This window comes from Rhea pennata, chromosome 5 (assembly GCF_028389875.1).
Source record: "Rhea pennata isolate bPtePen1 chromosome 5, bPtePen1.pri, whole genome shotgun sequence".
NCBI lineage: Eukaryota > Metazoa > Chordata > Aves > Rheiformes > Rheidae > Rhea > Rhea pennata.
In genome coordinates, this window is record NC_084667.1 from 48,212,321 (window position 1) to 48,235,736 (window position 23,416).

Below are 23,416 nucleotides of genomic sequence, written 5' to 3' on the forward strand. Positions count from 1 at the left end.
GCAACTTCCTAAGCAAAAGCAATATATGTCATATGTTAGAAATTCTTCATGGATACAACTGCACCAACAATAAAAACAAGACCACCTTCCTCACAATGCCTTCTGACAGCCAAGAAGCACCGTCTTTACAAGGAAAGGCTTGTAAGTTTGTTGAATATAAAACTGCTAGAAACTAACAATTTCTATACTGGTTAGCGGCTCAGCAAAATTTGCAGAACAGATGCTTTCGGAAGTGTCCAAGACAAACTATAGTGGTATAACTGCCGCTTTCCTATATAGGTTCTCACGTCTTTTTTCAAAATGCATTTGTAAGACTCAATTGCTTTTACCGTCATAAATCCAGTTCTTGGAATTCCACAAGATTCAGATGCTCACTCAGAACCATACTAAACATTAGCTTTTCAGAAGCTTACTATTTGTCAGTTTAAGTGTTACGCTTGAAACTGTCTAAATGAAGAATTCAGTACTCTAAATATGATAATTTGCTTTATATTACTTTGATTTTCTTTCAAGTTTTGCAAACAAAATCACTAGCTTGCTATATCAGAGTACCACAGAACTTAAAGTATTTCCTCATGAAATACAAATGTGTTTGATATTATTTCTTATATTTCACTTAAAATAACCTTGATTCCACAGTGACCAATGGATTTTTGCTAAAAAATAGGTTTATATAAGTTGATATTTTATCCAGCCTCTGGAAGCTAACATTTATTTGACCTTTATAAGAACCCTTACCTCAACAGCAGTATGACAGGATCGCATCACTCCAGTGCCAGTAGCATGCATCTGAGCCAGATTGTAAAAAGCCAGGATGTGGCCACCCTGGGAGGCCAAGTTAAAGTATTTCAAAGCTTGTTTATAGTCCCTCTTGACTCCAATACCATCTAAAAGAAAGAATGTCAATGCTATTCATCCCTCCTAAAAAAAGAGCTGTGTGAAATACAGGAGGTACTTATTCTTTAAAAAATATTAATAAAAGGTAATATTATGTAAATATTAGGAAAAAAACAAAAAGGAATACAGTAACATCACTTTACGTGAAGTAAAGTATGTCTACTCTTCTAATGCCACCTAGTGAACAGTTAGTGAAGGGCAGATGTTTATAAAGTCCTGGTAAGCAATAGTTTTGATACCACTTACTGTAATACATGGAACCTAGTTGAAGTTGTCCATCAACCCATCCCTGTTCTGCAGCCTTCTGGAAATACTTCAGTGCTAGCTCATAGTTCTGTAGGAATATTAGGTCCAATCATTAGAGCCTTTCTTTACTTAAATTGTGGGGTATTGCAAGAACATGTGTGGACAGACCTTCTGTATTATAGAATAATTATAGCAAGATGTTCTATTGTGAAAATACACCAGGTTTTAGTTCAGAAGCAGAAAATGAAGCAGCTATAGACCTAGGAAATGCTAATATCAATGTGGCCTATCTGAAAGCTGGCATCCACATGCAGCATTGCTATGACCAGTTACGCTTAGCCAAACGATGCCCTGTTCCATTTTAAGAAAAAGCTAAAACTTAATTTCATAACTTTGAGTTAATCCAACTTTTTGAATAACTATTTGCATAGATAAATACAAAGCATTTGATAAAGACTCTTCATGTGGGGAGAAACAGGGCGAATGAACTAAGTTTCCAAGCATTCTTCCAATTTCCTTGTTGTACTGGAAGATGAAAAATTGGAGCAGTACATATTTGTCTTACTTCACAAGAAATTTAAAGCTAAGTTTAAACCCATTGCAGAGAATTCACTTTAATAGTTTCAGCAACATTTTCAAGAATGTTAGAAGGAACTCAGTATGTTTCATGCTTTCAAATGTAGCAGAAGTCTTCTCAAATAACTCGCCTACAGTAATTCCCTCCAGAGAGGGCATTTGTTGACAAGTTACACAATCACCTATGATTAGAAAAATGACTATCAAAAGCTTACCACTGGAACCCCTCTTCCATATAGGTAAGCCATTCCTAATCCACTCTGTCCAACTGGATTACCCTGAAAACACAGGAGAACATTTCTGGAAAGGCAAAACTCATAGCTGTGTTTCCAATATTACAGTACCTCTTTAACGTCACTAAAAAAAAATAAGATAGAATTGTTCTGTATCATTCCTCCTATTAAGTAATAGTTATTTAGGCAGAAAAGAGAAATTCATAGTTCTTATTCATTAACTACAGTTGATTTTTAAAGAGAAAGAAGCATACAATCGTAGTTATTACTATGCATTTTCAAAATGTTGCATAGGATGTAAAGTCTGGAAAGGTGGAGGCATTAATACTTATTTTGTCTTCAGTTTTCCCAAGATTGATATGCTCTGGATGTTACAGAAGCTCCCAAAATGACTAAGGAAGCTCTGAGCATCTATCTTAAATTCAGGGCAGATGAGGCTGTCCTGCAGGCTGCATTAGTGATCAATGCCTCCACAACAGTAAATACAATGGTATCCCTTCAGTACCAAGGTAGGCAATGGTACATACCAGAAAACTTTGCTGAACAAAGTCAGCAAATGGAGAGATCCCTACTCAGGGCACAGCAATCTAACTGTGGAATGCAGAAAGCACAAAGATAGCATTTTCTTACAACAGTCCCTTCAAAAACTTTTGAGGGCTACTTATGCTTTAATTCTACAAACGCTACCATAGGGGAAAGGTGGAAGAAGGGATGGATAACACCTCAAGAATGAATACTCCAGTTAGACAAAAGGTACAAGAACAAAAACATTTTCTACTTCCTGACTAACGTAGAACCAAATACAGTATCAGTGCATCTTACATCACCACGGCAGGGCAATTTAGGAGTAATGAAAATTAACAAAATTGCAGAGGAAATTTAAGTGGACAGTATTTCATACTTATGCCAACACTCATTAGTTAGACTTTGTTATGTAGTTTCATGAAGCACTATGATCACAACTGGAGGCAATTTCAGACATTTTACACAAACAGGATTTAAATATGTGCTAACCTGGCCTACCAGTTAGGAGTAGGTGCGTGTGCAAAGCCCACAAACAGGAATTTGTAGCAAACCTGAGCTAAATAACTATTTCAGCACAAATGCTGTAAGTATTTCTAGTTTATGGATAATCATACCATATCAGCAGCTTTCTTGAAGTACTGAAGTGCTGTTTCGTTGCTCTGAGGCACAACATCACTTCCTTCTGAGTACATCTGAAAAAGGTAGGCATTATTAACAACTGGGTAAGTCAATTTAGGGTAGCGGTCATGAAGTACTTTAACTTCACATATCAGGAAATCTATTATACTACTAGCCCTAATCTTATTCTAGTAGAGAATAATTATAGAATTTGTCCAGAAGCAGGAAACATGTCTCTATGCTATAAACTTCAGATTTGGATGGTTTACCTTTGCAATGGAGAATGATCTGCCCATAAAATCAAAAAGGTTGGATGACATCCTTCACATTTGTTCAGTTTGTACCATATGCAGTAAAGAACACAACCAGGCAGACAGTCTCATGATATCAGTGGAAGACAGACTACATTAGTTTCAAAACTTTTTTGAAAACAAAGCAAGAAATGGATACTGGACCCTGTTTCTAACATAATTCCACACTTACTAGGTACAAAATATGCAAGCAGTACAGAAAGCAGGAACCTGCAGTTTCTCAGGGTAACCAGCACACCAAGCTTTTCTCTCATGCTCTAAAGTACATGAATTGTGCTTCCCCTAGTGCAGTGACAGTATCAAAAAGACGTCCTAGGAGCTGCTCCTTACCACAGCTTAATCTTAGAGGGTACTCAAACTTAATAAAGATTTGATTCCCCACATGAGAGTCTACAATCCAGCTCTCAGGCAAGTAGCCTAAATACCTTTCAGAAAAACAGTGACATCTCAAATAGCAGTTTGCCAGTAACAGATTTATGCCCTGTTTTTTCTAAGACAAGAAAACTGATACAATGGTCCATCTTGCAGACAGATTCTGGTTTTGAACTAGAGTAGATGCAGAACTACTGGCAACTGATTCAGATGCTGTATCTTTTTAGATAGGATAAGAATTTGGGTTTCCTGCTTCTTCCTGCACTTACCATTTCCCACTAGGTAAAACTGAGAAACCTAGTTTTCCTCATACATTGCATGGAAATGTGTGGTGGCCAAATCTGAATTTTGAACTCTACCATAGAAACAGTGTATTAAGATACTTAATCATTTCATTTCTTTAAATCTAGTGCAGGTACAGTTTCAAAACAAATCCTCCTAAGGGACAGGAGTAAGTAGAAGTATGATAGATTATGATGCTCAGATCTTGCAAGACAATGTAAACCACTAGCAAAACCAAGCTCTTTTACCATTCAAGTTCAAGATCTGTTGAGATCAAAAAGTAGAAAATTATTATTTTCTACTAAAATATAGGCAATTTCCTTACTTTGGAGTGTTCTTATCTTACCTTTCCTAGAAAGGCCATGGCATGAGAGTTTCCAGCATTAGCTGCTTGATTGAAGTATTCAAATGCTCGCTGTAAGGAAGAAAACATGTATTTTAGCATCCTTGACATATGATTTCAGTACCTTTTCTTGCAAATAGAACAGAGATGAGTAGTTTGCCAAAATACCACATTCTGCTTGGAATAGATAAGAGTTATCAATCTCACTCAATTTAAGGTATGTAACACGGAGTTCCCCACATATAATCTTAATAGTGAGCAGTAATCTCTCTTGTCAGTATTCCAAAAAGTATAGCTGGTAACCTGCACAAGCTGCACAGGTGAAACTTGCTTTCTTGTTGCTCCTCCAAACTCTGTACAGAAAAATAGACATCTAGAAGTTTCTATTTGGATTTTACATGGAGCTTGGATACAGTCAACCTGACAACTTAGTATCTCTGAACCCTTATACAACAGTCATTTCCGGTATTTTAAGGTGATAAGTCATTAAATCATTCCTGTTTGCTAGCTTAGTCTAAAATAAACCTCAGGACCACTCATCCTCTTTTTTTTTTTTTAAACAGACTTTAAGAAAAGATTAACTAATGTAACTTCTTTAACAGTAGCTAAGTTGGCCTACATCAGCAAAAATTTTATTTTTATGATTACTTAATTACTTAATATCCATAGCACTGCAAGTCTGTTCCGTGTACTAATCAGAAAAGTACAGATATACGTGTACTTAAGGAAACTATTGAGTTATACCAAATACACTCCTGTACTTCTTAAACATAACTCCACATCATTGTGGTCTTCGCTATGAGCCTTCAAATGCCTCTCCCACTGCTCCTGCAAGTGGAACATGAGTCAGTGATATACAGAAAGGGTACCTGGTGATTTTGCTCTACTCCTCGTCCTCCATGTAAGTGCAGCTGTCCAAGGCCAACCTAAAAATTAAATTGAAATTGAAAATCACTTTTCCCTGGGGAGTTAATTTTCTAGAAATACAGATATCAGTGAATAATTTACATCCACAAGGACAGACCATATCAGAGTCAAAGAAGCCACAAAGTTTGAAGGCGCAGATTTGCTTCAATAGTGATATTATAATTCTCTCTTTAATAGGAGTCTAAAGCTAAATAGAAATTCATCTCAGATGAACTAGCGACTGTTTTAGGTATAAAAAATGTTTGTCCAATTGTATCCTGCCTACTCAGTTCTTGAATCATATCTGACCAAACTGAATTGTGACAATTTGCCTATGGCAGTGTTCAAGAGGTCCTACTTGCAGCATACAGAAGACAGCTAAAACAAGCAATGAGAAACTGAGGTCCCTTGTCAGAGTCAGTTTCTTTGGTCAAGGCTTCCACCACAATATCCAAATCTACCCTTAAACTAGTATGCTCCTCTGGCTTGTTTCTATCAAATGCCAATATGCTCTTTCCCAAAATATGAAAGTCATAACTTTTTGCACTTATTTGCCACAAAAAAAAAAAAAAAAAATTATTTTCCTCTCCAGGTTCTACTTAAAACCCAGTGAAATACAAGTCCCTTCTCTTAAAAAAAGAGAAAAAGGAAATATTTGACTAGATCTAGTAGTCTGTTTTAAGAGGAAGAGAAAACTAACACTATAAAGGTCTTTAGATATTTCATAAAGCTGTTTCTGTAATTCCTGAAGACTTTCCCACTCCATCAGGTTGACTTGTTATTACCTGTGCTTGTACATCTCCTTTCTCTGCTAAAAACTGGTAATATTGAATTAAGTCTTCTTCTAGCATTCCACTTGCCATTCCTGGATTTTCTACTTCATCTGCTAAGCGAATTCGCTGAACCACTGTGCCACCAGTCAAAGAAATGTCACTAGCAACTGCAGAACAGATGAGGGAAAGTTTCAGGCAGCTTCGTTCAATACAAGTATTACACCACAACTTAGTAAACAAATCTCTACAGAGCTTCCAACTGTTGCTCACAGAGCATGAATTACTCTGGTAATCTTTAAGAATTAAAGGAATTAAAAAAAATAAATGCACTAAAAATTAACATATGATTCAGCACCAGACAGCTGAACTGTTTAATAGCAGAAGTTTGTTTATTTCTACATAATTCAAGAACACAAGTGTAGTAAAACATTTTACCATGATTAGCTACAAGCCGGTAGTGAGTGAGAGCAGATTCACAACTTTGAAGGACTCCTATCCCAGCCCAATACCGGTAACCCTAGAAAGAAAGTATAAAAATATGGAACTACCTGGTGTTCTAACATATTACCTGTCAGGCTACAAACTGTTTTACACAGTAACATGACTTGAGCAAGATTTGATAAGACAGACAAAATGAAGGCCACAAGGACATTTTATCTGCATTAAAAGCAACTAGTCATTACCCTTTAACAAAAGCCTGTATACCTCACATTACTCAGGCAAAAGCAAATGAACAGACTGATACTTATGGGCAAAAAGTTAAAAGCCCTTCTACTTATACCTGTCGCACTTTGTCTTAAATCTCAGTATCAAATAAAACTGAATCTTCAATAAAGATTTCAGTTCTTAGCCTCTAAGACCTGGAAGTCTGATTCTTCTGCTTTAGAGTCAAAAGAAATAGAAGTTTAGTCCATTTAAGTCCATGTTTATACGCAGCTAAGTGAGCAGACTTCTCCTTAAGTTAACAATGAACAACAGGAAAGATACTATCACTCACCCATTACACACACATTGGTCTAAACTTTTGAAAGTGTATATGAATAAAATCATTGGACTTCAAATCTTATGTTAAAAGTTTAAGAGGAGAAAAGTTCTGTGCATAAGACTGAAATTCACTATGAAATGTTACTTACCAAGATCATATGTGCTATCAGATTTCCTCCTAAAGCTCCGAAAGTGTAATAGACCAGGGCCTTAAAACAAAACCATTAGTTATTTAACATTTGCCTACATGATAAAATATGAGAGCACATACAAAAGACTTGTAAGTTACCTTAGCTTGACTAGAATTAACTCCTAGACCAGATGCATAAAGAAATCCAAGAGCCTAGGGAAAAAAAAAAAAAAAAAAAAAAGGTTAGTCAGCACATCCTTTGAAAAACTCAGGATTTTGTCTAGAATACATATGTATAAAAAAAGTCATATAACAGCTAAAAGCTCAAACTCCACTTTGGTAACTTCAGTATCTATGTCCTTCTCTGTCCTTTTTAGACTATGAAGTACCTATATTATTCATTGTGTAGGACACTACCATAAGCATGCCTTGCCAGAATTCAGTTTAAGTAAACTGAACAAGAGGATGCACCAACTACTTTCCTGTTGGATCCGCAGATCCAGCAGTTCCGACCATTAAAAATAATCCACCTTAAATACACCTCAAGTGAAGATAAGCAACATCTGTCAGGTCATGTATGCATCTTCTTTACCTCACGTGCTAGTGTAAGAACACAAGGACCACAACCTTCTCTAGAGCAGTTTTACTGTTCTATTTATTGCCTAACATATTCTATGAATTTACCCTTTTGCATGGGCTGCTCTGCTGCAAGTTAGTTGCATTTATGACCATAAATGTAAGTAGTTAGAGTTCCAAGAACTGTTTGGCTGATTTTTTTCCCCAAAGTTATATTTATTCTTAATATTTACATAAATACTGCTCTACCTATACCATCTGTTACAGCTGTATGGCTCAAAAGGAAAACTAGAACAGAAGATACAGTATATATAAAAACATTTAAAATGCTCAATGTCCTAAGGCTATTCTAGGCAATTTTGAAAGTGCAAAAGGAGACCTCATACAAACAGCAATGAATTTTAGACCAATAAAAGTAGAAGTCTTTTTTGAGCTCTATAGAAAGCACATATTTCTGCTTTCTAATGAAAATCAGCACTCCAACATTAAACAAGGAATAGCATGAGATGTGGAAATCAAAGAATTAAAGGAAGATAGATAACTCCTACAAAAGCTGACACTTTCAAAACAATAAGTAATAATAAATAAATAATAATAGAGCTAGACAATATATATGTAGATCCTGAGGTATCAAATACTCACATGTGAAATTACATATGAATAGTTTTATAATGTTCAAAGACATGGACAAAAGGAGTTTCATTCCACTGAAGAAATGCCAGGATTCCCTAGGAGTTTATCATTTCCTGGGTAATAAACTTGAATATTTCTCTACCTTAGATACAATTATAGATGAAAAGTATCTGAAATCCCACACAAACCACAGAAGAGGTAATGCAGAAATTGAGAGGATTTGTTGGCTGAAGTCACCTGTATTTATCTGGTTTTGATTTATACATCCAATCTAGTTCATTATACAATAGACAAGAAATCAGGTGACAAAACTACTAAACTATATTACCAGTAGTTTAACACTTAAGACTCAAAGAAAACAACTGTTCCCATTTATGTGCAATTTATCCTGTGTTTCCACATGTATTTGCTTAGTACACAAACCTAGATAGTTCCTCTACCCAGTTTTTGCTATTTGTTCCTGCACTCTCAAAAAGCTAGCACAACATCTAGGGGACCATCTGTGAACCAAATCAAGGAAATGATGCAATTAAGAAATATAAAGCCAATGTGTAGTCAGGTGTAGGAATGTTCAAGCAAGCATTAGTAACTAAAAACATTTGAATCAAATGTTTTACATTACGTTCGCAAACAAAATTAATAAGCAGTCTGCCCACTGTCATATTTAACCAAAGAGCAGATACAGCCAAAAAATAAAGGCAAGTTCTTGCATTTAGCGTTCTCAAAGCAATAATCTATAGATTGACCCATCTGAAGACAGGCTTATGTAGAACTTAAGGACATACATACCATTTGTCCTTTAGGAGAGCCTTCTTCTGTTAGTTTTTCAAATAGTTCCTTTGATGACTGGATGTTTTGCTTCAGGTAATCCCCAAACAACAAAGCATACGACACTTTCTCCATTGCCTTGGTATGATTCATGTCAGCCGCTTTCAGAAGATACTGATATGCTCTTAAAGGAAAAAAAAAATTTGCTAGTCACCTTTAACCAAAGAAGCAGATTCCACTCATAAACTAAATATATTGGGAAGGTGTTCTGCTCCTGTGTTTTAACAGCTATGTTCTACTTATCTGCCACATACCAACAGTCATTTGTTCCAGATGTGAAATGTCTATGCTATTCAATAGTTCATAGGATTCACCTAGAGGCAAAGTAGTTTCATGTTCACTATTACAGAAAGCAATATGCTTTCTCCTGTATAAAACTTATTAAAGGTTTTACTAGTTTTACTCTCGTCAGCTTCAACAGCAATTTCAGAAATTGTGACCTTACACATTGTAACACAGTACTGTTAAGTATTCTTTAAGCTTGATTTCTCAGGGACCTTGGAAAGCATTTTTTCACCACTGTTGCTTTCTATTCTCAGACTTGTTTTCTTTATCCCTCTGTTTAGAGTAGGTTAAAGCAAATCTGCTTGCTCATATGTTTTTGTCTTCTAAGAAAGCATAAGGTATTTGAGAACTTAGACTTAAAACTTCTTAAAAGATCCTAGACCACTGTATACAAATACTAATCTGAGTTCTGACAGTGGTTCCCTTCGTCTTTCCCAAGGTGTAACAGATAACAAGCACAGCTAGAGGTTTCACTGATACAAAAGGTAGGAAAATGCTTCCTTATCCCCACTGACAAATTTAACATAGGTATAGTAACATAATCAGTTAACTGTGTTAATTGTTAATTTACAATTGTAAGCTGACAATTATTTAATCAATAACTGGAGATACTATAGAGTAGAAAGTAAACAGACCAGAATGAATAGAATTCTTCATTCTTTCTATCCTTTTTGGTTTCTTCTTCCAAGCATTATCCTGCTACCTCATCCAACACTAATTACTACAGTTGTAATGACAACTATTTGGAGCAAGTTGATATTCTCAGTCACCATAAAAATTAATATTAAGAGAACAGGAACAAAACCAAAACAGGATAAGAAACACTAATTTCTCTCACTTAAACTTTGAAGCAGAATGAGAACAGGAATTTAAGAAATATTTGTAAAAGGACTTGAGAAAAACAGTGACATTGATACATCAATTACCTTGTACCTCATTTCTAGTTTTTTTCTGGGCAGCTGCTAGATATACATCACAGCTAGATAACTGCACCAGTTTGTATTAAGTCAACATTTGGAGCCACACAACATACTGTTGGAACTCTTGAAATCAATTTTATACAAATTTTTTGTTCATTCAGAGGAAAGCAAGCATGAATTTGTCTTCTGACTTTAAAAACTGTTTTCAGCACTGTCACTATATTACTTGATGCTAAGTTCCAGAAACATCACAAAAAAACTAAGAAACCCATCTCATTTAAGTTAGCTTTTAGTTAAGCCAAAGTGACACACCATGTCTTCATTCTCTTCTGGGGATGGAAGCAATAGACTTACTCTTTCTTTTGAGCCTTTTTACTGCTCTCATTAAGGATTTTCATTCCAGTCTGATAAACATCCTCAGCTTCTTGCATCTGTCTTCTCTTATTAGACTGCTCTTCAGCTGAAAAAGTACATTAAGAGCTTCAATTACACAGCTTTAGGACATTCTCTCAGAATTCCTATTGGGCAAATATAAGCACAAAATATTGCTAGAAGAACATTTTAAAGAGCAATAAACAGCACTAGTGACAGCAAAAAAGTTGTCCAAAACATCTGTTGGATATCATTTTAGACAATTTCTTCTCATTTGATCTCTCTCATGCAAGTTTGCTGTCTCTTTCAGCAAATAGGAAGGAAGGAATAATTCCTTCAGCAAGATACTTACTAAAAAAGGGTTACATGTGTGTAACAAGTGAATATAGTGGGAAACACTGTTAAATTCCTATATTTCTACAGACTCAGAAAGGAAGAATTTAATAGATACCTCTATTGCAAGATTTCCACAATTGTGATATCTGCATTATATTCTAATCTTTTCCATTATTTTCATCATGAGAACTTTGTTTTTATAGTTACCTGCATGCCATAGCATAAAGTGATGCTTAATACATAACTAGACTTCTAAACTCTGAAAAAAGAGCATTAAGAGGACTGAAAACACTGAAGTAAACATTCCTTAGACATGTACAAAGCCATGCAATTACTTACTTTCACAGAAGCCCCACTTTTGATCCTTCTTGTAATCATAGGTTGTTGCACACCAAAGCCTGCCATCTTCCCTTCCATCTGCAGTACATTCTGCATACTCCTTCTCCAGAAACAAAAAAGGGAAGTGGCAAGGTTCACCATCTGCAGTGCCTCCGATAGCTGTCAAAACTGAAAATATATACCCAGAAATAAGACTGCTTTCCTTTAATTCACAAATTAAATCCAACCACTATATACAAGAAAGAAATGATATGCTGATCTTTCAATTTCTAAAGACCTGCATTTCAACTATATTTCAGTAAATTTTCTGAATTTATGAAACTGAAAAGGCATTTTTAAAGTACTACTTAGAAAAATAAACATAATTCCTATTTTTAAGTAGAAAATGAAACAGATATGAAACTTCTTATATTCCTTAATTCTAAGCAAAGGAAATACTTTTGGTTATATTGGAAAAGGCAGATATCAGTTATATTTTTACTGACTATCAAGATAAACTGCCCTTCCTTTCTTTCTCTAATCTACACTCCTTTTCACATGCAAAAGGCTACCCACCAAGTACACTTACATTCATGAACTCTTTTTATCCCCAAATGCAATCATGTAACAGAACCACTCACATTGACAAATGTGCTATTGAAAGTACTTGAACACCAGCAAGGAGTATATTATTAGGATGCATAACATAAGGAAAATTGACTGAAATCACTACAAGTCAAGTAATTTTATATTGCTGCATACACTTATATTGAAAACTATTTCACTTCAGCAATATATTTAGGTTATATTTAGGAAGATCAAATCAAGCAGTTTAATTTGTTGTTTCTCCTGCATCAGAACTTGAATGTTTCCAATACTGCAATGATATTTAACTATACTTTTTTGAAAGGTAATGGGATTACCTTCATTTTTTTTTGAAAAAAAAATCCATCAGCTTTTTTAAAGGTCTTTCACTAATTATGCTATATCCAACAGTTGCTTTCAGCTTTATTTGAAGACATTTGTGAAGCCATTGCATCGCTTGATTGATAATGTTTTTTCAAGCTAAAGTTCAAAATTCTTGTGATTAAAAAGCTATTTTTTCCCCCTAGAAACTATACTTGCAAGGTTTATTGATCATACTGATTTTGAAATTGTGTGACAGTAGTGAGTGCTTTTTTGTGTCTCTTGAATGCGGTTAGGTGTCAATCTGATGTATAAGAAAAGACCTTCAGGACTAGTTAAGCTTGCTTACAAACTGCTCTTCTGAACTTGATTCCTTGGCAGATATTCTCCTCCTCAGTTAATTAAGCTCTTAATACATAAGGAAGAAGTAATTTTCTGGAAACTTACTAGATGCAATTAGTCTGGAACAGTTTTAGACAACTGTTAAACATAAGGCAATGCACAAAGTCATACTAAGGGTACACGTAACTACAGTTGAGATCTCTTATCACTGTTATTTGAACAAACTCCAAGTCCAGGATACTAATACTACTGAGAACTTGGAGTTTACCTGTATTGACTAGCTCCTTGTCTCTTGTAGTGGAAGAATTTGGACAGTGCTCTGTATGAGAGTTAACTGCAAACTCTCAGTAAAACTTTACAAAATATTCCTCTGAAGTCCTCTCACTTGCCTTTTTTAACTCTAAATTCAGCTATAATGCTTTTTCCCCCTCCACATGCAACTACAAATACTAATTCCTAAACAACAAAATAGTGCTATTACAGGATAAATTGCTGACTACAGTTATTTTGTTGTGTCCTTAAGGAATGTTAAATACATCAAACTAGGTCATATTATTAATTCAAACAATGAATTACTTTTGTCACAAATTGTGTGCACAAATAGGGATTTACCTGCCCTGCTATACCTATATCAAGTACATAGTTTTCTATCATGTTGTTCGTATATATCCTCATCTCATTTAATAATTGAAGTTGGAGGATACTCAAATGCAGATTTAAGAACTATACTGCTGAAAATTTTCCCCAAACAGGAAAATGAATGCAGCAGGAATTACCAGCTTTGTGCAAACTAGTGGGCAGTTTTCAGCAAAAGCAGTAGCAATCAAGCTCCAGACTGATAAAGAAAACCCATAAATTAAGAGCAAGATAAACACTAAAAAACACTAAAATAAACACTAAAAAATAGCAGCTTCTTTACACACAAAAATCCTCACTGACTGGAAGAGAGTCGACTTAACAGCAGGATAAAAGACTTCTTAAAAAAAAAAAATACACAGAAAGCCTTAACTCCCTAACTGTACTAATTTTAAGGTACTAAAGAAAAAAAAAATCACTTCTGCTCAATAACCTGCAAAGTAAGTGGAAATTTGATTTTTTTTTAATGTAAGCTTATCACCAAACAAAGAACCCAAGTAGTATTTAGAAAAAAGTTTTAATTTCCCTTAATGTAACCCTGTTTCCAGTAGCTCATTCAAGAGACACATTTGCATCTGAGGTAGTTTCTTGTCCTGCTGAGTAAGAAAGCTTGCAGCAATGCTGCTCTTTAGCAGTATCATTCCCTACCCACCCCTCAGCACCCTTCCCCCTCAAAATCACATTCTAGAAAAAAAAAATCAGCAATCCTTTCATCCACAGTGTTTATTACTTTATAGCAGATTCAAGACGTCTGAACACTTATGGTTTTGGAAAGTCACATGCAGTATTTTTGACGGGTGAAGTTAATCTCAGTTGGAAGCAGTACCGAGAAAGAGACATTTGCTCACACCCTTCAAGTATCTTGAAATTTGCTTCTGAGGTAGACTGAACAGATTAAATAAGCATGGTGTTGACCTCACTTTCTAGGGATGGGGGACAGCGAGCTACTTTAAGGATTTTATATAGTATTTTCCTGTATGCCACACTTATCTACAGCAATACTTAAACCTGATAGCAAATTTTTAAACTAACTGTATTAGTTCTGCATTAAGAGTTCTTGTTAGAAAAGAAATGGAACTTGTGTATAATCAAGAGCTTTCTTACCCCTGCTTTCTTTGGACATTTTACATTTAGTAGATAACTAGCAATCTTAATGAAAAATATAATTCATGTTGAAATTGAAGGTTTACTTTACATGGACAGGTAAAAAGAAATAACTCTTTGGTGCATAGACGAGGGTACTCAGCTGTAATCACTATTTGACTTTCAGTTAGTGAATAATAAAAATAATGCTCAAATTAACTTTATATTTTTAATACTAATACGAAAAGTTCTGTTAGGCTTTCCTGGGGAATTTCTGTGCAAGGACATAAGGTTTTACTTTTATTTGAAAACTTAAGAGTTTACATGCAATCTAAGTATTGCCCTAAGGCTCCTAAATGCACTGCTAGTAAGCCTCTCTTCGTATCTAAGTTTGTTCCTCCATCAACTGACTCTTTAGGCATACAACCAGCAGGCTGAAACATTAAGGCAATTTCTCCTTCTACGTTTACTATATATACACACAAGATAGTCTGTGTACTTGAGTCCCATTTGAAAAAAGTAATGCTTTTTCCATTTGATAGTTAAAACTTTCCAAGGTGATTGAAGCAGCAAGTTACAAAAAATACTTTATAACGCATCTAAAATGACCGAGACTTCAATTACAGTATATTTAAAAATTCTTTATAACATTATTTTGTGATTAAAAATAATTACCACTCCATTCTAGAATGGTTAAGACACTAGTTATTAAATATGTACAAACTAACTACTCAAGTTCACCTATATGCCAAAGTTACTCAGATGCATCTTTCTTGCCACTTGCTGAAAAGCCAGAGAAGAATTACCTGCATTCTGTACTTCTGCTTCTTCCAAATCCTTATTTAACAGGTTTGACATTTCAACAGAGTTCAACTCTTCCAGTGAATTCTCTTTTTCCTCCTCTTGACCATGAAAGTTTTCTTCATCCTCAGATTGAGAGTCTGATTTCCCTGACTCAAGGAAAATCTGACCTGCTACTACCCGAGTTCCTGTTGAATGGTCCTTTACCTGATCCTCTGCAGATAAAGTCTAAAAGAAAGCAGTCACACTATAACTCAAAGGATTAGGAACCAAACAGCAGCAGTTGGTAAAAAGGACTATTTTTTTAAAGATATGCTTAGTGAACATACTAAGTTCGAGCAGCAATATCAAAAGTATATTGCTGAGGTATCTGTCAGTTCCCACTGACTTTTAGTCACTTGAAGAATATTTCTCAAAGAGTTGAAACTAATTCTTCTGTTGCACAGAACACCACTAATGTAGCAGTGAGAACTACAGGTTAAACAGTTTAAAAATGGATTCAGTCTTAGATTTCAAATCCTTGCTCTCACTCCACATGAAAACCAAAATGACTAGGAACTTATGTCCTCACCTTTGATTCCAGCGACTCATCTTGATTTCCCTCTTCATCTATAAGAGATGTTAGAAGTCATTAAATAGATTTCCCATAAGCAATTTTCAAAAAAATAAACTTGAGCTTTAAATATTGTACTTTTGTTCTAAAATATTCTCTTGTTCCAAGTTTACTAACGTAATTCAGAAGAGCCTGTTACAATTGCCAAGAAGAATCAGAAGTTTCACAGCTGATCCTCTTCCTCCTAAAATTAGATCAACACAACTGCATCCAACACTGGAAAAAGCATGAGGAATATTTTAACAAAAATCAGTTCTCTAGTTTGCCTTAGAGTTTGAGTAGTTCCAGTTCAACCAAATGTTAGAAAGGCAGGCACCAAGTAAAAATGACCTGTGGAAGCTATGGTTTAAGTCACCAAATCACCTTTAACATAAAGGGCTTCCACAGTGACCAGAAAGTCACATTAGCACCATCCAACTCTGTCATACTTAAACTTTGTTCTTTGTAGAAGAGTGTAATTCATTTTGTCTGATCAGCATATTCAAACCTTTGAATGGAGATTTCTCTATGCAAACTGTGACAAATTAGACCAGGACATAATGTTCTCTAAGCTAATGGTCAAGAGCTCTGTCCCTGTTTAACTCATCTGAATGGGCTATGACATCTTTGGTTAGATTCTAGATGTGAAAGAAGAAATAGTAAAGAAGGGTTATTTGGCTATTAGGGCTATTATAAAGCAAAAAGTGAAGGTGAAAATGGGAGGGAAAGCCATCAGAAAAATTTATTATGACAGTTTCTGTTGTGCATAGTTGTTTCTGATTTTCTTAGTTCTCATATCTTCAGTAGTAATGTCACCTACTTTAAAACTAAGTTTGCACTGGCATCTCAAAAGCCTGGGAAACTATCACAGCTGAAATAAGACTGTTCCTATCCATCAGGGATCTCATACTACCTCATTTACATAAACTAAAAATGAAGTTAGAAAGATGATGTATTCTTCTTTCCTGCTGCAGCATTCACCTAAATAAAAGGTCAAAAACCTAAATGAGTAGCTAAGCATAAAAGCTACTACCAACTACATTTAAAACTCTTCCCTGTTCTCCTGCCTTCCCCCCTCCAACCCATTCTGAGACTTAGGGGTATGTAATGTCCTACAGCAGTTGATAGGTTAAAGATCTGTTTTACTTGCAGAAAGGGAATCTAAACTAATAGACATTGGTGCATTGCACATGGAATAAGTGTGCTACAATTAGCTAACTAAAGACTACCTGCACAAATACTGCATGCCAGAAGCTTATGCAACTCTGCTGACTTTCTGAAGACATTGTGCAGCAGATTTTTCATCTTCATGCAAGTCAAGCATCTTACCAGAGACAAGTCATCTCTGGAGTGACAAACCACAGACACAGCATTTCATTGATTTCATGTTTTGAAGAGTCTAATGTTACTGTAAGGAAACAGCTGCAGGTACTTTCAGTGCAAGGGCTAATCTTGGAAGTCAGATCCCAGAAAGACTCTTGATTAAGTAGTCATCTTTCCACTATTTGAAGTCTAACCTTGTGTCTAACAAAGTGTAACCTTTGGTTACAACACAGAAGTGATAAGGATTACCTTTAAGTTGTAAAAGCGTAACAAAAATCAAGAAGAATGCTAAGTCTGGTAAGTGAAACTGAGTGATTGATATAATAGGAGTTTGGTGGTATAACTGAAACAAGGAGATAACCATCTACTGAGCAAGATGTGAAGCTGAACAAGTTCAGCTCCCAGGAGACATGGGACTAGAAAGGATCTGGAACAGTCATGGGATAAACAGCTGTATCCTACAGTATGAATAAAGGATGAAGAGTCCTTCAGAGTCAGTAGTGGCCAGAAGGACAGCAGCCTAGATGAAATAGACCTTGAAAATGGCAATGACAACTGCACATGAACACACACTAATTTAGAGAAATACCAACAGTATTTAAAAAAAGATAGCTAGGCTAGCTTCATTTCTAAAGACCACTGAGCTTTTCAGCTTGAGGAATCCAACACAAGAACGACCGCAACAAATCATGTAAGAAATTCTATCACTAAATTTCAGCACTTCAGATCACCATATAGCAGCTAGTTTTAACTATATTAAAATTATGCACACATTTAGGATACTTGCTAGGCATTCCTTATTTGAAACCACAAGGCAAGATGGACAGAATGAAATAACAGTTTAACACCCATTTCCTGAAAGTTACCTTCCAATAAGTAATCTTGATCTAAAACCAAATGTCTTCTCTGCAGTTTCAACCTCAAGCTTATCAAGAGATTCAGATACACTTCTACAGTGTGGGAAAACTGAGCCAGGGTTAAATCATCTAGTAGCTTGTACATCTAGTAGCTAATACATAGAAAACACTTACATAGTGTCTGTTACTGTAGTAACAAGCATCTTGTTATTTTTAACAGCTACACCAGTTTCTTCCCCCCCCCCCCCAAGGTCTGGTCAAAATCAGCCCATATGCCTGGCATTGTAAAGCTTTTATTGAAAAGTCAGAATGGTCCAGCAATAACTATTTTCTATTGTAAAGTCAGCTATCCACAAGCTATCCACAGCAAAGTGATTATGAAATTTAGTAAGAAGCATCTGAGTAATGTAAGCAAAAAGCTCATTAAATGTTGTTGTTCTTCACTGAAAGTAAATCATCCTATTTCATTTCTATTGCATCATTTAAATTCTCTCTGAAGGAATCAGCTTGTTATTAAGAAGCTGTAGGCAAACCCTAGTCACATAATTGTTTTTAAAATAGTTGTTCTAAAACAGAGCAATAAAGCAACAAAAATTATTGGTTTAACTATAGCTCTTGGTCTTCCTTTTAAGTTAAACAGATGAGTTTGCTGTGATGATTGATAATGTTACTATAAAAGTGATCATTTACAGCCTTGTTGTTAAACCAGATTGCTGGCTAATATGCACCCACTACTCAAAAGTGCATCCACTTCAAGAGATATCGAAGAAAACTATTCTGAAAGTGTTAATGCATGATCAATGGAAGGTCACATTTCAGCCTAAAAACAGCTTATTAGTCAAGGCTCAACTACTGAATAAAATCACATATGCTATGTTTGTGCACCTGCTTCAGAGATTAAATTTGATAGTTTAGTTTGCTTTTCCATAGAAAACGCCAACAGAAGTGTTAACTAATCTTTGTTTCTGAATTTGAATCCATCACCAAGGTTGTCTAATTCTATAAGCACTTTCTAAAAAAAGTCAGTTGGAAGCTAATCCTAACATCTGTTAATAGAGAGATGCTGTGACATATTAAAAGGAAAAATTAGACAAAAATACTTATGGCTGAAACAGGCAACTGCTAAACAAAATGCTTCACTTAGAAGCAATGTTAAAATACACGTACTGCTAGGTGCCTCAGTGCCCAGCTAGGATTCTAACGCACTCCATACAACTAGACACTTGTTTCAAGCATCTATCACTTTATACGTAATTAAAACCCAACTTTAAACTTTAAAACTTACTTATTTTTCCTCAGTTAGAAAGACCAGAAGTCAGTCTATTTAAATACAGCAAAAATACTCAGGCAGCTTATGCTACAAAAAAAAAAAGATTCTACCATTTTGGTGAATTACTGTTTCCAAGAGAGCAGTATGAAGGAAGAGATAGGAACTGGAAAAGCTGTGCAGTGTGATTCAGAGAGGAAAATCACCAGGTTGAGGTAGTCCAATATTTCCAAAGCTTAATTTTTGTGGTAGCAAAGGAAAAAAAAAGTTAGAGGGCTGTAACTACCAGGTAACAATATTATTGGCTGTAACTTTAGAATGGCCTTTGGGAAATTGCTGAAAATTCAGTAACTGCAGGCAGTAGACAATCTCACATCTGACAAATACCCTAGCTGTCTGCTGAGAGTCTCTTCTTAGTTTTTGCCCTGTTTTTTCAAACTTGAAACACTATCACAACAAAGCAACTAGTAAGCTTTTGCATGCCTTAGAACATCCAGAGATTGTGATACTTTTAGTTATTTCTTTCAATGTTCTTTCTGTGCAAACAATTAGTTACATTTTGAAACAAAATGCAAGCCTTGTTTATCCTACTTTGGGGGAGGGGAGGGAAAGAAATTAAGAAAAAAAAGTTTCCCAAGATCGCCTCAAATTTTTCAACTGTTAATTCAGAAAAAAGAAACAGACATCAGATCCAGTTTAGCACAGATGTTATTCCTATTACATGAACCTCCAAAACACACAGCAAGCTAAGCAAAATCCTGATTATGACATCTATTCCACAAGACTAGTTTCTGAGTATCTTTGGCAGCAAGCAAATTGTTCCAGCTACAGTCTTTGCAGTGTACTCATTTTAGGGCAAGTATAGGATTAAGGTACAGATCAACTCCCATCCTGAATACAAATCTCTTCCAGGCTCCTTGCAATAGCTGGCTAGCTATTTACAAGACTTACTCTGCAACAGTCCTTTTGTAGCAATTGAGATCCTTATCAGATAAGATGACAGAATATTTTTCAGTTAGATAACAAAAATCTGGAAGGTCAAAGATAGAACAGTGAGCATGACTTGAGAGAATAGCTACAGAAGTTTCCTGAAGACAGGTGCCTGTGTTAACATATCCTACCACTTAATGAAAAACAGTGTATAAAAGTTCTGCCTGTCACTGAAGTTAGCCAAGGAAAGTATAGCATAAATAGAACAAGAATCATTTCCTCTCTTCAAGAAGCTTGAAGGAACTTGTGCCTCCCTAGTCCTGCAAGCAAGGGAGAAATTAGGAATCAAATAATAACTGCAAGCAGAAACAAGAGATGCTCTTTTATCAATGTTCATAACAAATGATCACAAAAAAGCAGAAAGCCATCACTGCTGTAATAAGCAGAAAGTATCCTGCTTTGGCTGGAACAGGAACAATTACTATCTTCTAGTTGCTTTTGTCCCATAGTCTCCTTAGTATTCCTTCATCAGCCCTCAGCTTTCAACTTCATGATAATCAATATTAATATTACACACACACACACACGTATATATTAAAAAGCAGCATTTCTTTAGGCCAGCGAGTTTTCTTTTCACAAGTTTGCAAGAGGTAAAGTTTATGACAGAGTTAAGATTCAAAGCTATAGTCAGGTGGCCCGAAAGTTAGATTTCCTAACTTCAGAAGGCATTTTTAATAAGGATTTTCTTTCTCCTATTTTTATTCATCCTTCTAAAAACCCCTCCCTCCAGTATGTTCACATCTCTGATTACTATTTGAATACCTGTTCATTCCTAATGTCTGGAAACAGTTATCTGGAAGGCTTACTCCACAGAAAAATTAAAGAGGCATTTAACACCTAGTGCCTAAGCTTGTACCAGTCTCCAGAGATAAAGTTACTGCAGAAAATTACAAATGATTCTTAATAAATATGAGAGAGAGAAGTCTTTCTGTTATAACCTGCTGTCAAAAGCTAAAACAGAACACTCAACACCTTTTCCTAATTAATCCTGGATTATGATGAACAACTTGACCCCACAGTAACAATTATCAAATTTGGCAACAGCACCTAATCCTTTGTGCACTGAACAATGTGCTTTCTTTGGGTACATTCATTGTACTAGTTCAATTGGTTTGTAACACATGAGTTTTTAAAGGCTGATTTAAGCTATCGGAACTTCACAGTCACAAACACAACTTCAATAGTGGAAAAGCAGTCAAGTTAGAAGAGCTGCATTCTACATGCTAAAAAAGCCACTGACATACACTAAGGTGATATGAGGCTGTTCATGTCAGGTAAACTATCTGCTGTGTGCATGGAAGTCAGGTGATAAAAATAAGGGCAGTATGAGTTTCTTTTTTTTTTTTTTTTTAATATATGCACTATTAGCAAGAATACACTATTCAGACAGAATCTGGCTTCATCAAAATTCACCTGTCTTTTCTACACTTTTGGAAGTGCACCACTGGCTAGTAACATTACTTATAAAGTTAAAATAACTGTGCTTGATTTTCAATAACGTAATTTAACAATAACCCAAAATTTAGCTTTCTACTGCATACATGAAAAATCCAAAACCACAGAACTTACCTCTCAAGATGATCCTACCACCTTGAAATACAGTTAAGAGTCTAAGAGCACACTGCAATAAGCATTTGATAAAGCTGTCAATTACAACTGTTTACTGGCTTTTGAAACACTTAAATAAATGCACTGAACTCATCCCCCTCATGGTGGAAAGAAGGGAGTGGGAGACAAATCTCAAGAGAGGAAGCTGATGAGAACATATGAGCAGCACACAAAAACTAGCCTGCATAGAAATAAAAGCAGCAGAAAAAAAAGTGTTAGAGTGACATAAGGCAGGCACTAGAAGTGCTCTGTACATATTTGTGTGAGAAAATTGATCTGACAACATTAACATCAATATTATCAGCTCCACAGCTAGAAAACTTGTATTAGGGAGAAAAAAATAGCTCTTGGTGAGCAGCATTAGCATCACCAGGTAGGCGCCTATTTCAAGGCTAGAGCCAGACCAAACAAGATGTTAACTCTTACTGCATCAACTAGTGGACCCCGGGGAGATAAACCTCGCAGTTAGCAGGCACAGAGCGAGCAAGCCGCCCACTGCCCAGCACCTGCGGACACGCACCTCTCGCCACCGCACAGGAACCACTGCGCCGCCTCGGTGCCCCTCAGCGAGGGCCCTGGTCTCTCCTCACCCCGCCTGAACTCCTCAGCGCCCCCGGTGAGGACGCCGGAACCCTTCCTCCACCCCGCCTCCGCGCCCTTGGACACCGCCCGCCTTCGGTGAGGACGCAAGGACACCGCCGCCCCCCGGAGCGGCCCCAGCGCACTGAGCCGAGCCCCAGCTCCGCACCCCGGCTCAGGCCCCGCGGGGGGCGAGGCTGCCGCGCAGCTCAGACCCGCTGAGGCGCGGAGGTGGGAGTCCAGTACTAACCAGCTGCGGCCAGTCCACGGGCCCAGAGCACCGCGACGCAGAGCACCAGCACAAGGCACGCCCGCCGCCGCCCCATCCTGCCCGGCTCCTGTGGGCCGCCGCCGCCACCGCTGAGGAACCCCGAGTCTGGCTTCCTCACCCCGCCCATCGGCCTGGCCGCCACCAATCCGCTCACCACAGAGACACGTCGACGACCAATTATCAGTCGCTAGTCACTGCCCACGCCATCCATCGAAGGGAACGACTTTCTCTACATGGCCCGCTTCGATTGGTTTCGGGGATTATTTATAATCTGAGACACCTTCTTGTTAGCCAATGGACTCGTGAAAGGAGAGGACGTGCCTCAGCAAGGGCCGGCTGCGCGACGTACCCTTCTGAAACTACGGCTTCTATTGGCTTACATATCTTTTCCTACAACACCCACAGTGCCTTGCGCAGCTTACGTCCCAACACGTGCCCACTAGGCCGCTAAGGCGGCAATGACGAGGCAGGCGGCAGGGACTACAGTGCCCATCATGCTCTGCGCCAGCCCGCGCAGAGGCCCAGGCGCCCCCGCGCGCGGTAGCGCAGCCTGGCGGTGGTTCTGCGTGTGCTGTGGGCAGGCAGCGCGGGATGCGGAGCGGGGCGGGAGGTAGAGCTCTGTGCGCAGGGGGCCCAGCGGGGCTGCCAGGCGGACACAGCGCCGGAGGCAGGAGAGTGGAGAAGGACATGCCGCCTC

General features: G+C 37.0%; 1 protein-coding gene across 1 annotated transcript in view; it reads right to left on the minus strand.

Annotated features, from left to right (window-relative positions):
- Positions 1-22,875, minus strand: part of SEL1L (SEL1L adaptor subunit of SYVN1 ubiquitin ligase) — a 38,847-nt gene extending 15,972 nt beyond the window's left edge. The window contains exons 1-16 of the mRNA XM_062576934.1: positions 22,699-22,875; positions 15,804-15,841; positions 15,238-15,460; positions 11,486-11,653; positions 10,793-10,898; positions 9,195-9,357; positions 7,356-7,409; positions 7,216-7,275; positions 6,518-6,599; positions 6,095-6,249; positions 5,273-5,329; positions 4,407-4,475; positions 3,092-3,169; positions 1,935-1,997; positions 1,144-1,231; positions 739-887 (exon numbers count right to left, since the gene is read on the minus strand). Of these exons, the coding sequence (XP_062432918.1) occupies positions 739-887; positions 1,144-1,231; positions 1,935-1,997; positions 3,092-3,169; positions 4,407-4,475; positions 5,273-5,329; positions 6,095-6,249; positions 6,518-6,599; positions 7,216-7,275; positions 7,356-7,409; positions 9,195-9,357; positions 10,793-10,898; positions 11,486-11,653; positions 15,238-15,460; positions 15,804-15,841; positions 22,699-22,846 (1,701 nt within the window). The 5' untranslated portion in view covers positions 22,847-22,875. The remainder of the gene's footprint in view (positions 1-738; positions 888-1,143; positions 1,232-1,934; positions 1,998-3,091; positions 3,170-4,406; positions 4,476-5,272; positions 5,330-6,094; positions 6,250-6,517; positions 6,600-7,215; positions 7,276-7,355; positions 7,410-9,194; positions 9,358-10,792; positions 10,899-11,485; positions 11,654-15,237; positions 15,461-15,803; positions 15,842-22,698) is intronic.
- Positions 22,876-23,416: the final 541 nt, after the last annotated feature.